Raw genomic sequence first — 15,286 nt, forward strand, 5'->3', positions numbered from 1 at the left:
ATTTGGATATAACACGGTAAAGCAGCGCTCTGGGAGGCGGGGCTGCTTTACATCCGGCAGCGGGGCGTGGGTGGAGATTTAAAGGACCTGGGGCTCCCCGCAGCAGCCGGAGCCCGGGGCTCTTTAAATCATTGTCAGAGCCCTGCCGCTGCTACCCCGGGGCTCCGGCAGTGGGGCTCGGGCAGAGATTTAAAGGGCCTGTGGCTCCCCGCAGCAGCCGGAGCCCGGGGCTCTTTAAATCACTGTCAGAGCCCTGCCACTGCTACCCCTGGGCTCCGGCAGCGGGGCTCGGGCAGAGATTTAAAGGGCCCGGGGTTCCCCGCAGCAGTCGAAGCCCTGGGCTCTTTAAATCACCGTCGGAGCCCTGCTGCTGCTACCCTGGGGCTCCAGCAGCGGGGCTCAGGTGGTGATTTAAAGGGCCCTGGGCTCCCTGCAGCAGCCAGAGCCCGGGGCTCTTTAAATCACCGTTGGAGCCCTGCCGTCGCTACCCCGGTTCTCCGGCAGTGGGGCTCGGGCGGCACTTTAAAGGGCTCAGAGCTCTGGCCACTGCGAGGAGCCCCAGGCCCTTTAAATCACCGTCGGAGCCCTGCCGCTGCTATCCCGATATAACACGATTTCACCTATAACGCGGTAAGATTTTTTTGGCTCCCGAGGACCGCGTTATATCAGGGTAGAGGTGTACTAAAATTTATGCTTCTTGCATGTAAGGACCAATTGTTTTGCAGATTGTGTAAGGCAAGCTTAACAGTTCAGGGTGTTTAGAGCCTTGATGGCTGACCCCAGTGTTCTGTCATGACAGAGTGATGCTATAGCCACACCCTTGCGTCTGACCTCAACTTTCGTCAGGATTCCACGTTAATCAGGAGATTCACATACTGGTATTTTATTCCAAACCTCACTCTTCCAAAGAAGAAATAAGTCTCACTGAATGTAAGAAGAGTTCTCACCTTTTATGTAGACAGGATCATGCCCCTTAGCGCTTCATGAAGGCTTTTCATCTCAATTGCAGAATGAATGAAAAGACACCTGTTTTACACCCAAAGCTTATCCAAATGGATTGTAGGATGTATTTTAACCTGTTATGAAGCCTTTGGAGTCTCGCCTCTCTCCAAGGGTGATGGCTCATTCCACTAGGACTCAATCTACCTTTGAAGCCCTACTGAAAAACACATCATTCTCAGACATCTGCAGGGCAGCCACCTGGTCTTTCAGTTACACGCTTTTCCCAGAACTACACTCTCATGCCTTCTTTGAAGCCGACGCACCTGTCAGTGATCTGTTCTACTCTCTGTACTGAATCCGACCCCTTGGCACCCTCCTTCATAATTGAGGTACTGCTTATGAATATCCTGATATGGAGCACTCATAGGGGCACTACTCAAAGAAAAAGGGGACTTTACTTACCTTGTACAATAAGTGGAGTTCTTTGAGATGTGCATCCCTATGGCTGCTCCACTGCCTGCTCTCCTTCCCTTCTGCCTTGAAGTCTTTCATTTTTGAGAAGGAACTGGAGTGGCAGAGGGTCTGTCCCTTCCTTATATTACCCATGTGCTGGAGCACTAAGGTGTCTAGGACCCAGGCACAGACCGCAGACACCACAGACAACAATCACTGATTAAGAGTGCATGGATGCATGTGCATCCTGACTTGGAGCACCATAGGGACATATCTCAAGCAACTCCAGTTACTGTACAAGATAAGTAACTTCTTTTCCTAACTATAACTCAGAATTTCACTTATTTAACCAAGTTAAGTTCTGAAATTAAGCCCAGTAGAGCCAGACTTTGATTGTCTGTGGCAGTTTTTAAAAGACATGGAAAACTAATAATAGAAAAAGTTATTTCTGTTGAGTGATGTGTAACATGTATATTATGCTTTTCCTTCCTTAGTTTAAATAGCTCCTTTGGTTTTGAGGTTTTTGAGGAAGAAACCAAATAAGATGTGTACTTTATTTTAAGGCAAAATGCTGTTGTGGTATACCACTTTCTGTAAGACTAAGCAGATGCTATAGTAAAACTTTTTGAAAGAAATCAAAAGGGTTTTAGTGTTGTAAAATGTATTGTTATTTGTAAGGTATGCACATGAAATGAATTAAGATGTTGTAAAAATGATGAACAGATGAATAATTGCTATAAAACCTTCATTTTTATACAGCAGCTGTCTAAATGTGCTAAGCATAAGATTTATGGTATCATTATTTGTCCACACAACTCCTTTAACACTGAGGGCACCAATTGCACCTGCAAAAATACATACATACACTTTGTGCAGGCAAAAACTGCATTTGTGTGTACAGACAATAGCTGTTTGAAACTCCAAACCACACACAACTTGCCTGCTTTTGTTTTGTGTAATGATTTTGAAATATAACCCAGATTTGTTTAATGATTCTGTGAAGCTTGTGAATCCTTTTTGTGAGTCCAAAGGCCCACTTTTGAGAAAGTCTGAACCAATTTATGGTTTTATGTTGGAATCAGGTGAATTTGCCTTTTTGAATGGTGTTTTGCTTTGTTTTTTAGTTCACTGAAGTATGAAACTTAGGGAGCTAGATTCAGTATAAACCTAGACAGGTGACCTGGGCCTGCAGTAAGTGTTTCCAGTGTAAAGATGCAATATGATTGATATGCGGGCAGAAGAAGAGGGTGAGAAAAGCAAAGAAGTGGATGGAATCAGATTGTTTGTTTATATTATGGTAATTGTCAGAGGTCCTAGCTGAGCTCAGAGCCCAGTTGTGTTAGGCCAGCATTTCTCAAACTGGGAGTCCTGACCCAAAAGGGGCTCACAAGGCTACTGTACGGGGTAACGGTATTGCCACTCTTACTTCTGCACTGCCTTCAGAGCTGGGTGTCCAGAGAGCAGCAGCTGCTAGCCAAATATCCAGCTCTGAAGGCAGTGCTGCTACCAGTAGCAATGCAGAGGAAGGGTGGCATGGTATGTGTGAGGGGGTCATTACTTTTTTGGGGTGTCATCAGAGCCTGAAATATTTTGAAAGGGGAGGCCCAGCAAAGAAAGTTTGAGAACACCTGTGTTAGGCACTACATAAGTTTGTAAGGGACAGTCTGTCCTCTAAAGAGCTTACAGTCAAAATCTGTGATGTTGCGATGATGAGAAACAAGGGAAAGAATAAGCAAGATTCAGTTAACAACAACAACAGTAAAATAAAAAAACCTCAGTTCATAGATATGCTCTTTAGAAATGTTTCCTGAAAAGAAAGTAGTGTTAATAATTTTTGGTCAATGGCCCTCTTCCCTCTGAATTAGTACCATATCAATCATTAGGTTTAATCTGGTTCCCTGACAAACATCTATTAAATAGATCCCCCAATAAAGTTACATCTCAATTAAGTGGTGCAAATTGCATCGGTAATTATCTTAACCTTACAGCAAATTCCATCTTTCAGAGGAACGACAAAGGGAGCCTCACCTCTCTTTGCAATACCCACTAGTTACTTTCCTCCAACCTGAACTTTTTCCATTGCAGGTATCCTCATTGACATTTGAGCATTTTTGTAGTCCCCTTCCCAGATGGAAATAAGGCATAAACTTTTAATGGTAAGAGTAATTAACCATTTTTGGAACAATTTAGGAAGTGTCCTGGTGGATTCCCCATCACTGACAATTTTTACATAGGGATTGGATGTTCTTCTAAAATATATGTTATAGGAATTATTTTGGGAAAGTTCTATGGAACTGAAGATGTCACATTCTACAGGACAGTCCCAACAAAGAAAATAACAGAACGCCACTAGCCATCACCTTCAGCCCCCAACTAAAACCTCTCCAGCGCATCATCAAGGATCTACAACCTATCCTGAAGGACAATCCCTCTCGCACAGATCTTGGGAGACAGGCCAGTCCTTGCTTACAGGCAGCCCCCCAACCTGAAGCAAATACTCACCAGCAACCACACACCACACAACAAAAACACTAACCCAGGAAAACTATCCTTGCAACAAAGCCCATTGCCAATTCTGTCCACATATCTATTCAGGGGACACCATCATACAACCTAATCACATCAGCCACACTATCAGAGGCTCGTTCACCTGCACATCTACCAATGTGATATATGCCATCATGTGCCAGCAATGCCCCTCTGCCATGTACATTGGCCAAACCGGACAGTCTCTATGCAAAAGAATAAATGGACACAAATCAGACGTTGAGAATTATAACATTCAAAAACCAGTAGGAAAACACTTCAACCTCACTGGTCACTCAGTTACAGATCTCAAAGTCGCAATATTCCAACAAAAAAACTTCAGAAACAGACTCAAATGAGAAACTGCAGAATTGGAATTAATTTGCAAACTAGACACCATTAAATTAGGCTTTAATAAAGACTGAGGGTACATCTACACTACAGGGGGGAGTTGATTTAAGATACGCAAATTCAGCTACGTGAATAGCGTAGCTGAATTCGACGTATCGCAGCCGACTTACCCCGCTGTGAGGACGGCGGCAAAATTGACTTCTGCGGCTTTCTGTTGACGGCGCTTACTCCCACCTCCGCTGGTGGAGTAAGAGCGCCGATTCGGGGATCGATTGTCGCGTCCCAACGGGACGCGATAAATCGATCCCCGAGAGGTCGATTTCTACCCGCCGATTCAGGCGGGTAGTGTAGACCTAGCCTGGGAGTGGATGGGTCATTACACAAAGTAAAACTGTTTTCCCATGCTAATTTTTCCCCCTACTGTTACTCACATCTTCTTGTCAATGGTTGGAAATGGGCCATCCTGATTATCACTACAAAAGTTTTTTTCTTCTGCTGATAATAACTCACCTAATAGCTCACCTTAATTAATTACCCTCATTACAGTTGGTATGGAAACACACATTTTTTCATGTTCTCTGTGTATATATATTTTCATATTATATCTTCCACTGCAGGCATCCGATGAAGTGGGTTTTAGCCCACAAAAGCTTATGCTCAAATAAATTAGTTAGTCTCTAAGGTGCCTCAAGTACTCCTCATTCTTTTTTATATGGAACTGTATTCTACAGGAGGTTGGACTAGATGATCACAATGGTCCCTTCTGGTCCTGGAATATATGCCGTTTGCTGTGTTTCTACTTTCTCCTTCTTCAGCTTTTTGCTTTAAAACACATTTCCTTCAAGTCTTGTCTATCACCAGCCATCTCTGTTTCATACATGTGGCTTAGTGAGTAAAGTAATCCCCTTAACAGGGATGCTTTCAGGTGATTTTGTAACATTCACTGGCATTTGGTCTTTGTGTGTCTCTGTCTAATGTTGGTTTTGTACAGTTTTCCTTCTAACAACAGCTTTCAGTCTTTCTTTTGTTTATGATACATGCAGAAAACATATACTGTGCATCACCACTGCTTACTCCTATCTGCTAGTCAGTTCCTTTCAGGCACGCCCATTACACATGTTGGCCCACAATATTGCAAATCTCATAGAAGTCTCTTCTACCATTTCTGAGCAGACACCTGGCTCAGTGCCAATCCAATGCAGATAATCCCTTTTCCCAACATTATAGGCATCTCCAGTAACATGCATCTCCCCAGACAGTAATACTACTGAAATCCCTTTTTCTGTTACATTACAATTACACTTAATCAGGATGAAAAGCTATCCACTGGGGCTTCCTGATTAAGTGGATTCCACTGTAATGCAAAACAAGGCTAGAGGAAGTGGAGTCAAAGGACGAAAAGGCAAGTACAATTCAGATTGATTTGGATAGTACACAAACAGATGAATGAATTGTGCCGTTCACCTCATAGAAATGTTAGGTAATGAGTTTAAGAACAAACCAAATGAAAAGAGAGCATCCAGAACCTTGTGGCACAAAGGATAGAAAAAGGAAAAGATCTATAGTAGATAAAATAAATCCTTTGGCATTGTTTAATAGAAAAAACAAAGGTTTGGGATTCATAAGAGAAATTATGAATGTTATTAGGACAATATTCTAGCCTGTACCATTGGACTGTTTAGTGAGGCCATATTTAGAATAGTCTGACTGTTTGAGGTGTTTTTTTACAAAATGGTTAGAGCTCATCAGAAAGCAGAAAAATATTTTTCTGCAAAATTTCATTTTGTTTTCTCACTGAAATTTCTTTTTCATAAAACTTTTCCTTCTAAGTCTACCCTACACAATGGAATAATAGAAGGTACACAGGACAATCAGAATGATAAATGGTGTTGATTATTAAAAAATGTGAGAGAAAGTAGGGATTTTACTCTGATCTCACTATTGTTGCACTGGTGGAACTTCACTGAGTGCAATTCATACCAGTATAATTGTGAGTAGAATCAGTCTCTAAGAGTAAGTGCTGGCCCCATTGAAGTCAGTGATAAAACTCCGATTTACTTCAGTGAGGCAGGATTTTATCCTGAGAATATATTTTTGTTTCAACATGTGCAGGTCTAACTGTTCAGTTCCCAGTAGCATTAAATACTACAACACAATAGTAAAATATTTACTGTTTACTCCAGATACTTTCTTTTGTTGGGTTCAGAGCTACATATTCATGGTATTCATACAAGTTACTTTTTCTCACTTAATATGTCTGGACCCAATCTTTCTGCCCTTGAGATGAACAAAAGTATTGCCATAGCTTCAATAGGAGTAGGTTCAGGCCCTGTACTGAATGCAAAATAATAAGTCCTGCATCTTCAAAGATGTAAATGACATGAAGTGTGTGGTGAAAATCTCGCTATCTGCCTATTTATATTTGTGTGACCTATTAGATAGTTATGTTCCCACACGTTGTATAGCAGAATACTGATCTGAGTACCCATCCCTCAAATTGCATAAGAGGAACTAGGTTAAAATGTGGCCTTGGATGCCCATATAGGGCTTCTCTTGAAATTGGTAAGAACTCTGCATGCACATATTATGACACAATTTGAGCCACTTCAAGTGGGAACTGAATACACACATTTCTGAGATCACAATTAGGCCATGTTCCTGCCCACTGCTCCACATAAGCAGATTCTTGCATCCATGTGGAGCCCTATTGAAATCAATAGGGTTACACCTGGACAGAGAGGTCTACATGTGTGGGGCATTTACAGGATTAAGGGCCTAATTTTGCACTCAGAAATTTAGTGCATGGAGTTGGGTTGCAGACAAAAACTTATTCTGGCACTTAAAGAGTTTATACATCTCATACATTACTCATAAATGGTCACTGAACCATGTTTAAAACAGGTACTATTAGTTTTTAAAAATATTAAAAAAAGGTCTAAGTTAAAAAATGAGAGTGAAAAGAGGAATCCATGTCTCCTCATCTTCTTTATTGGTTTTACTTTCTCATAGTGCAAAAACCTTGTAAACACATGCTCTGAAACATTATACTGCAAGGAAATCATTATAAATCCCTGAAAACATAAGTCTATAATAATGCTGCATATCTTAGCTATAGGATTGTGGCTGTAACACATTTAAAAATATGCAGTTATAGTGCATTGGCCGCATTATTTACACTGGATATTAGCTGTACTGCAGGAAACATGTTTTAATTCCTTTACAGGCTACAAAACACTGATATGTTTATTTCACCATGTCATCTGAACAGAGACTCATTGTCTGAACTTCAGTATTGGGAAGATTGTATCTAAAATGAGGGAAGTTTTTAGCAATTTATTTAGCCGTTTGTAAGAAAATATCATAAAAATTAAAAAATGTTAATAACTTGCAATGCATTACTTTTAAAGCACACATAATAATTGGAAGATAACAAAATGAGAAACCTGATTCTTATTTGCCTGAGTTTTGATAATTTAAACACTTAAACTTCTTAATGAAAATTAGAGAGAATGGTAGCAATTAAAATGAAAGCTGTTCAATGTTGTAAAATATGCCATGTCCACCATAAGAAAATGTTTCAGCAGATTTAGAAATATAAACATTGCTAGTAGCCTCTTGAAGGAGTAGCAGTCTGCAGGCATGCAGCTGTAACTTCCTAACAGCATGGTAGACTGTTTTATGGAGCCGGTGATTACAAAGATCCACTTTAACTGTTTTTTTCTTACTGGCAGGTGTCCCACTGGCCTGAGGCCAAAGGCTGTGAGCATACTGCAGCCTGTGGTTTACACCAGAGTGTAGAAAATGCCGTCACTAGTTGGCTGCACATACTTACACTGATTGTGGTCTGACAACTTGACCTATGATATAGAAATGTGATAAATATGCAAAATATCTCACAGATATGATCCTCTTACAAGTTGTGTCTGATTGTTTTTCTCCTCAACAGATACGATATCTGCACTTATAAAAACAAGCCCTGTGGAACACTGGGTAAGTTTACAAAGTGGAACTTCAGCTTGTATTTGTTGTTTGTTTGCATTATTCTGATTATTGATTGATTAGTTTTGACCTCTTCTGCTAGTGAGCCTTCTCAAATATAAGAAGTAAAATGTAACTTATGTGGGTATATGTTTTGTTAGATCACTAGAAGATTAAATTATGTGAATTGCTGTTGGGCGTTTCTTTTCTGGCATCTGTAATGCTGATAAAACCTACTAGATGATTCAAACTTACCAAGCAGTAATTAAAGCAGAAAACTTACTGCTTATTTCCATATAATCTATTTCCATTATATATTTCAAAAATACAAATGGGAGAGGAAGGGAAAAAAAGACACAGCCCCAGGAAACACTCTTTGTGGTTTAAATTGTTGCCATACTGTATGAGTCGAGGTGCAACATCAAGACTGCTTCTTCTATAAAGCATTGTGGAAAATAATCCAACAATGTAAATTAAAACAATATTGGAACTCCTTGGTGCCTTCTCAGTGGAAAGCACATTTGTCAATATTATGGACAGGGTGGAGAGATATTGTCCTTGCCATCCCTAAATTTGTCACCACAAAGGTGTGTGTTATATATCATAAATATTGCAGTTTACTAGTGTTTTAAAGACAGAAATTATTATTAAAGAGCCTTTCATACATGGACTGAGACTAATATGTACCTAACAAATCACTTTTTCAACCTTAAATCATTCCATTAGCTTCTTCTTTGTAATTAACTATCAGCACTCCAATTCTGAGTTGCAGACTAGTTCGGCTTATTGATTTTGTGTGTGATTATTTTGTAGGTCTTCCACCGATCAGAGTCAACCATAGTATTTTTTTTTCTGTTTCCTCCGTTACTGTCGTCACTGAACCAGATTCTGATAACCTTAACTCATGTTGAATAGTAACTTATTATACAAGTGGTCCTATTGAAGTCACTAGGGAAACTTGTGTAGTTAAGCTATAGTCAATGTGAGTAAAGGATGTTGGAATCTGGCCCACTGTAAACATAATCCATATGCATAACATATTTTAGTGTAACATAAATGCCTTCAGACTACAAATTTCTAAATTAAAGCCAGCACAGAGATGTCAAAACAGCAAAGACATACTAATGTCACAGAATTGCCACTGCAAGTGTTCAAAAGGGGAAAATATCAAAGGAAACATTTAGTGAAAAACATATTTTATGTATTTGACTATTAGTGCACTAATCCTCAGTTTATAAGACTTCAGCATAGAGCCAAATTCTGCTCCACTTGAAACCAGCACATTGGAGGCCAGGCTTGACTGCATACTTTACTAAATAGAAAGTGAACAAATTTTAAATTGATGCTTTTGTTCATAAAGAGTCAATTACTACCCCCCTCCTCCTTTTCTGCAATGGGCATCTTGACAACAGAACTATGGCAGTTTCTTTGCATTTTGGGAACTGTAGTGGGAGTAGGGACAATATCCTCTATGTCTCTGAGTCAACAAAACACTTAAGAAATGCTTAAGTGCCATTGACCTCAAGAAGTTGGAGTGAAGCACGTGCTTAATGAGAGCATATATACGAAGTCCCCATAGACAGGAGCACAATGAGTAGGAGGAACCCTGGGTACCCTGGGGAGAAATGGGACTAGAAGATCTGCTGCTAGACAGATCTTCTAGTTCTTCCCTTCCAATCTCTGGCATAAGGAGCTATGTAGAAAAAGCAGCTTGCATCAAGGTTATCTCTATACTGCAATAAACCACCTATGGCTGTGTCTGGCCCACGTTAGCTGACTTGGGTTCAAAGGGCTCAGACTGTGGGGCTGAAAAATTGCAGTGTAGATGTTCGGGCCTGGGTAGGAGCCCAAGCTCTGAGACTCTGTGAGGGGGGGGATCCAGAACTCAGGCTACAGCCCGAGACCAAATGTCTACACCACAATTTTACAGCCCTGTGAACCTGAGTCAGCTGACATGGGCAAGCTGCGGGTGTTTTATTGCAATGTAGACATACCCAAAGTGGCTGTGCAGCTGCTATGTGGCTTCAGTGGAGGATTTCTCCTCCCTCTCTTACACATCTGCTGAGCAGCTGGCTCAGCATCTTGGGCCAGGTCTGGGTTCTGGATTTGGCCTCCACTGTTTTTTGCAAACATAAAAGCACTGTACAGAATTACAAATCATTAGCCTGATCCTCAGGCCATTATTCCTGTGAGTAAGGGTTGCTGGACCAAGTTCTATACACTGACCATATAGGGATCTCTTTACACACCCTTGAAATGTGGCCACGTCAGTGGGGAAACATGACAGTCATAAAAGTGCTAGGTACACTACATTCAAATTCAGGAAGTAAAGAATACCTCATCCAATTAAAACAACAGAGAATTTTAGGCAGGTGGAACATTATTATTAGACTGGCAACAGATAGTAGACTGCAAAAATTTGTTAAACATTTTTCTTAATTCTCTCATGACTAATCCTCTCTCCCCAGTCACCTCATCCTCTCTTTCCAGTGGTTACTAGTCATCTCATTCCTACTTATTTTAGGCAGAAGGGCATAATTTAGCACCATTTTCTCATAAAAGGTAACAACTTGCCTTCCATGACAAAGTAATTATTTTTCCAGTCACTGTTTTGGAGTACTGTATTTCGCAGGGCAGGTGATTCCCTTGGAGAGGCTGTTAATGCTTCTTCCAGATAACAGACCTCAGGAAAGAATACCTTAGGTAAGGCTGCTGGTTAGAGTCCATCACCAGTGACAGCAAAGTCGTTCGGCTATAGTATATATTCTATGTGATATTCTAATGCTGAAGAGTGTGTATGACACAGCAGAGCTATATTCTGTAAGTGCCAGTAGCTTTCTTCCTGTTAAGGAATCTTTAAAAAGCACTTATAATACAATGATAAATGGAAAAGCCTTCCATATTTAAGTGAATGCTTTGTATTAACATGTCTCCTCTCCTTTATTGATGCATTCAGTTTTATTTTTATACAAAAAAAAGTACCCCTTGGGGCTTTTTGTAGCTAAAAAAGTTTCTTGTATGTTTTTAGGAACCCACTAAACTTAAACAGATCTCTTTAGAAAAATAATGTGGATACATTTTACTTTCTGCAGCCTCAAGAATGTTAAAATAGAAATGCTTTCTTGAATTCCCTCTCCTGGCTCAAGTTACTAGGTGGTCCCAAGTTACCCGAAGTAAAATTTATAAATCTAACCCCTAGTCTAGACATTTTCCAGCACTGACTGTAGTTCAAAAAATATTAATGTCTAGCCGGCAAAGAGAAATTCCCCCCAGTGATTTTGAAAATGACTAGAAAGTTAACCTTTTGCCAACTGCTCCTTCTGTGTGTGGAGGTTATTAAAAAGAATCCAGCCATTTATAACTAGGGCTTTTAAGACTTGAACACCTTGGCATGACCCTTTGTGTCTCCTTCTGTTTATTCAGGCTTGGCCTCTGTGGCTGGAATGTGTGAGCCTGAAAGGAGCTGCAGCATTAATGAAGACATTGGCCTAGGTTCAGCTTTTACCATTGCACATGAGATTGGTCACAAGTGAGTGAGTTTAAAATATGTATAATAAATTTGATTATACCACCTTTGAAATAACAATGTAATAATTACTATCATGATCTCTTGCGTTTTGGCAGTACCATCTCTCCTCTAGTGCCTCTGGTTGCTGTAGATAACATTATCCATGATGAGTGGTGATACATTTTATTTGTTGTATTTTAACAAGAACTTCTACTTTAGAATTAAGTCTGTATTGCTTACTTTTCTACTTCAGATCCCAATTTAATGTGATTCTGAGGCTGGGCTCACAAATTGCCTACCTTGTTTCATATATATTTTTTAAGATTTGGTTTTGGTATTGTCTTTTTCCCCTCTTTCCTTTGTCTACCTCTCTTAGTGGATCAAAAGCAGTTAAAAGGTAAAGATTATTATTTCTCATTTTTTTAAAATCATAATTAACTCTGTTTTGATCTGTACTGGGACCATTGCTGTTCAACATATTCATAAATGATCTGGAAAAAGAGATGAACAGTGAGATGGCAAATTTGGTAGCTGACACAAAATTACTCAAGATAGTTGAGCCTAAAGCTGACTGTGAAGAGTTACAAAGTCACTAAACTGGGTATCTGGGCAACAAAATGGCAGATGAAATTCAATGTTGATAAATGCAAAGTAATGCACACTGGAAAACATAATCCCAACTATTTATATACAATGATAAAGTCTAAATTAGTTGTTGCCACTCAAGAAAGAGATCTTGGAGTCATTCTTGATAGTTCTCTGAAAACATCAACTCAGTGTGCTGTGGCAGTCAAAAAAGCTAACAATTTTTGGAGCCATTCAGAAAGGGATTGATAATAAGACAAAAAATATCATAATGCCACTACCATGCCACATCCATGGTACACCACACCTTGAATACTGTGTGCAATGCTGGTCACCTCATCTCAAAAAAGTTATATTAGAATTGAAAAAGGTGCAGAGAAGGCAACAAAAATGATTAGAGGTAGTGAACAGCTTCCATATGAGGAGAGGTTTAGAAGACGTGGACTGTTCAGTTTAGAAAAGAGATGAGTGACTGGGGATATGATAGAGGTTTATAAAATCATGAATGATGTGGAACAAGTGAATAAGGAAGTGTTATTTACCCCTTCATATAATCCAAGAACCGGGGTCCCCAATGAAATTAATAGGCATCATATTTAAAACAAACATAAGGAAGTACTTCTTCACACAGTACAGAGTCAACCTGTGGAACTCTGCCTAGGGATGTGAAGGCCAAAAGTATAACTAGGTTCAAAAAATAATCAGATAAGTTAATGGACGCTAGGTTCATCAATGGCTATTACCCAAAATGGTCAGGGATGCAACCCCATGCTCTGATGTCCCTAAATCTCTGACTGCCAGAAGCTGAGACTAGATGACAGTGATTGGATCACTCAATAATTATCATGTTCTGTTCATTCCCTCTGAAGCATCTGACACTGGCCACTGCTGAAAGACAGGATATTGGGCTAGATGGACCATTGGTCTGACCCGGTGTGGCCATTCTTATGTTTTTATGATTAAAACAATATTTTTATTTTTACTGTTGGTACAGCTGTAGTAATGAACTAACCATGAAGTATGCACAATAGTCATAACATCACTTGCATTTTCAAAGCACCCATATATCATTTTGAAAGAACATGATGTTTTGGGACAACAATAACCTTTGATTAAAGATTGATCTTGGAATGTTTCAGGTCTGCTTTCAAAAACAAGCATCACCAGTAACCTCTGATGAATATAAAATGACTAGGCACCTCCTATTATGATTCATCAGGTCTCCTTCCTTGTTTACATGGGTTGACCAATGCTGAGTTATGGATGACATGTTTTTCCAGTCATTAACTGATGCAACAGCTAAAAGTTCCCGTACAGACTAAAATGGAAACTATCAATCTACTGAACAGAATCAGCAATTGGAAGTACACACTTATTCCAGCCCACCTATCATGCAAGATAATTGTTAGGCAAGTATTACCTCATTTATTTTATCTGTGAAAAAAGGCTGATTTTTACAGGCATTTACACTGAGATAGATCATTTTTTACAAATCCAAAACCAATTGTTCAAAACTGCATCAAAAGTAAGAAAAACTAATTTAAAACACATGTAGTTCATTCTCTCTTTATATCTTTCCTTCTCTTTCTGTAATTATTTACATAAGTGATAGAGTAAAGGAAAATATATTTCCACTCATGAGGGAATAACTTCTATGATTCACTAAAAGCCCTGGAATTCTTACTCATTAACGTCTTTTATAATTATATACAACCCTACTGTGAACTTAGTGTACTCTATTCACATAGAAAAAGATCTTCAGGTGATACATCTACATACATACAGTATGTATTGTAGTGCTGTTAAATCATGCGGTATAGGTTTTAAAGAGGTTATTTATACACGCGTAAATTTAAATGGTAAATCATTCATATCTATGGTGGTGTGAGATGCTGGTGTGATGACAGTGATTTCTGCATATGGTTTGGATATGGATTAGAATCTGGGAACAATAATGCAGCCATCCTGCATGTCTTGTGGTCACAGCATCTTTTTTTCTTTGAACTGCAGCTATGTTTGCTACTACCCATACTCATACATTTTTGGCACTGTCTCCTTTCTTTATACTTAATGTCTCTTTTAAAAAACTCTGAATTGGTCCTGACTGGAGGTTCCCACCTCACACTCCAGTATGGACCGAGTTTGTCAAACTTTGTGTTGAGAAGTGTGTGGACACCAATTTCATTGTCCCCTATTTTCTAATGCAGGGGTTCTCAGGACACATTTTTTGGTGGCCTCAGAGTGCAGCCACCAACTCTTGCTGGTGGCTGGTCTCACACTTTTTCCTAAAATACTTAATTAGCTTTAGGAAAAACAAATAAATATGCACATATACACGTCCAAATCATTGTAATTTATTTATTGCTAGCTAGTAAGTCTGTTGTGAAAAGTGATATTAAGAAACATACAAGTATCACTTTTCACAGCAGACTTACTCAGCCCTGGGAAACCTGGGGACAAATTAAGCCCTGGAGGCTGTGGCCACAAGAAAAGTCCCTGATGGCCACATGCGGCCACAGTGGTTGCATTTGAGAAATGCTGTTTAATGCATGGAGTGACTGCACAATCCAGCACAGCTTGCCCTGGTTGTAAAAGCTAGTTAAAGTGAAGACCAGGAGGAATGTATGGAGAAAAAAGTTGGTCTATAAAGAGTAGTTAGTGGCACCTGTTCTAATATTTTGAGCCATCTAGCCATCATCCTACCTTCCACCCAAAAGGTTTTGTGACTAAATTATAAGAAAGTGCAAATTTCCTCTCCTCCTATTTCTCCTTATTTTCAAATTGGATAGAGCTTGATACTGAGTGTACTTGAGGGTACTTGAATGCATGAGTAAGTTAACTATAACAAAGAACATTCTTAACTGTTTTCTTTGATTGTGCCATGATGATCACTTTACTATTCATAACTACATGGGAAATTGGAAATTGGCTTCCTTATTAAAT

General features: G+C 39.5%; 1 protein-coding gene across 1 annotated transcript in view; it reads left to right on the top strand.

Annotated features, from left to right (window-relative positions):
• Positions 1-15,286, top strand: part of ADAMTS6 (ADAM metallopeptidase with thrombospondin type 1 motif 6) — a 310,431-nt gene that overhangs the window by 115,486 nt on the left and 179,659 nt on the right. The window contains exons 8-9 of the mRNA XM_054031218.1: positions 8,219-8,262; positions 11,674-11,779. Of these exons, the coding sequence (XP_053887193.1) occupies positions 8,219-8,262; positions 11,674-11,779 (150 nt within the window). The remainder of the gene's footprint in view (positions 1-8,218; positions 8,263-11,673; positions 11,780-15,286) is intronic.

The sequence above is a fragment of the Malaclemys terrapin genome, chromosome 6 (genome assembly GCF_027887155.1).
Source record: "Malaclemys terrapin pileata isolate rMalTer1 chromosome 6, rMalTer1.hap1, whole genome shotgun sequence".
Lineage (NCBI taxonomy): Eukaryota > Metazoa > Chordata > Testudines > Emydidae > Malaclemys > Malaclemys terrapin.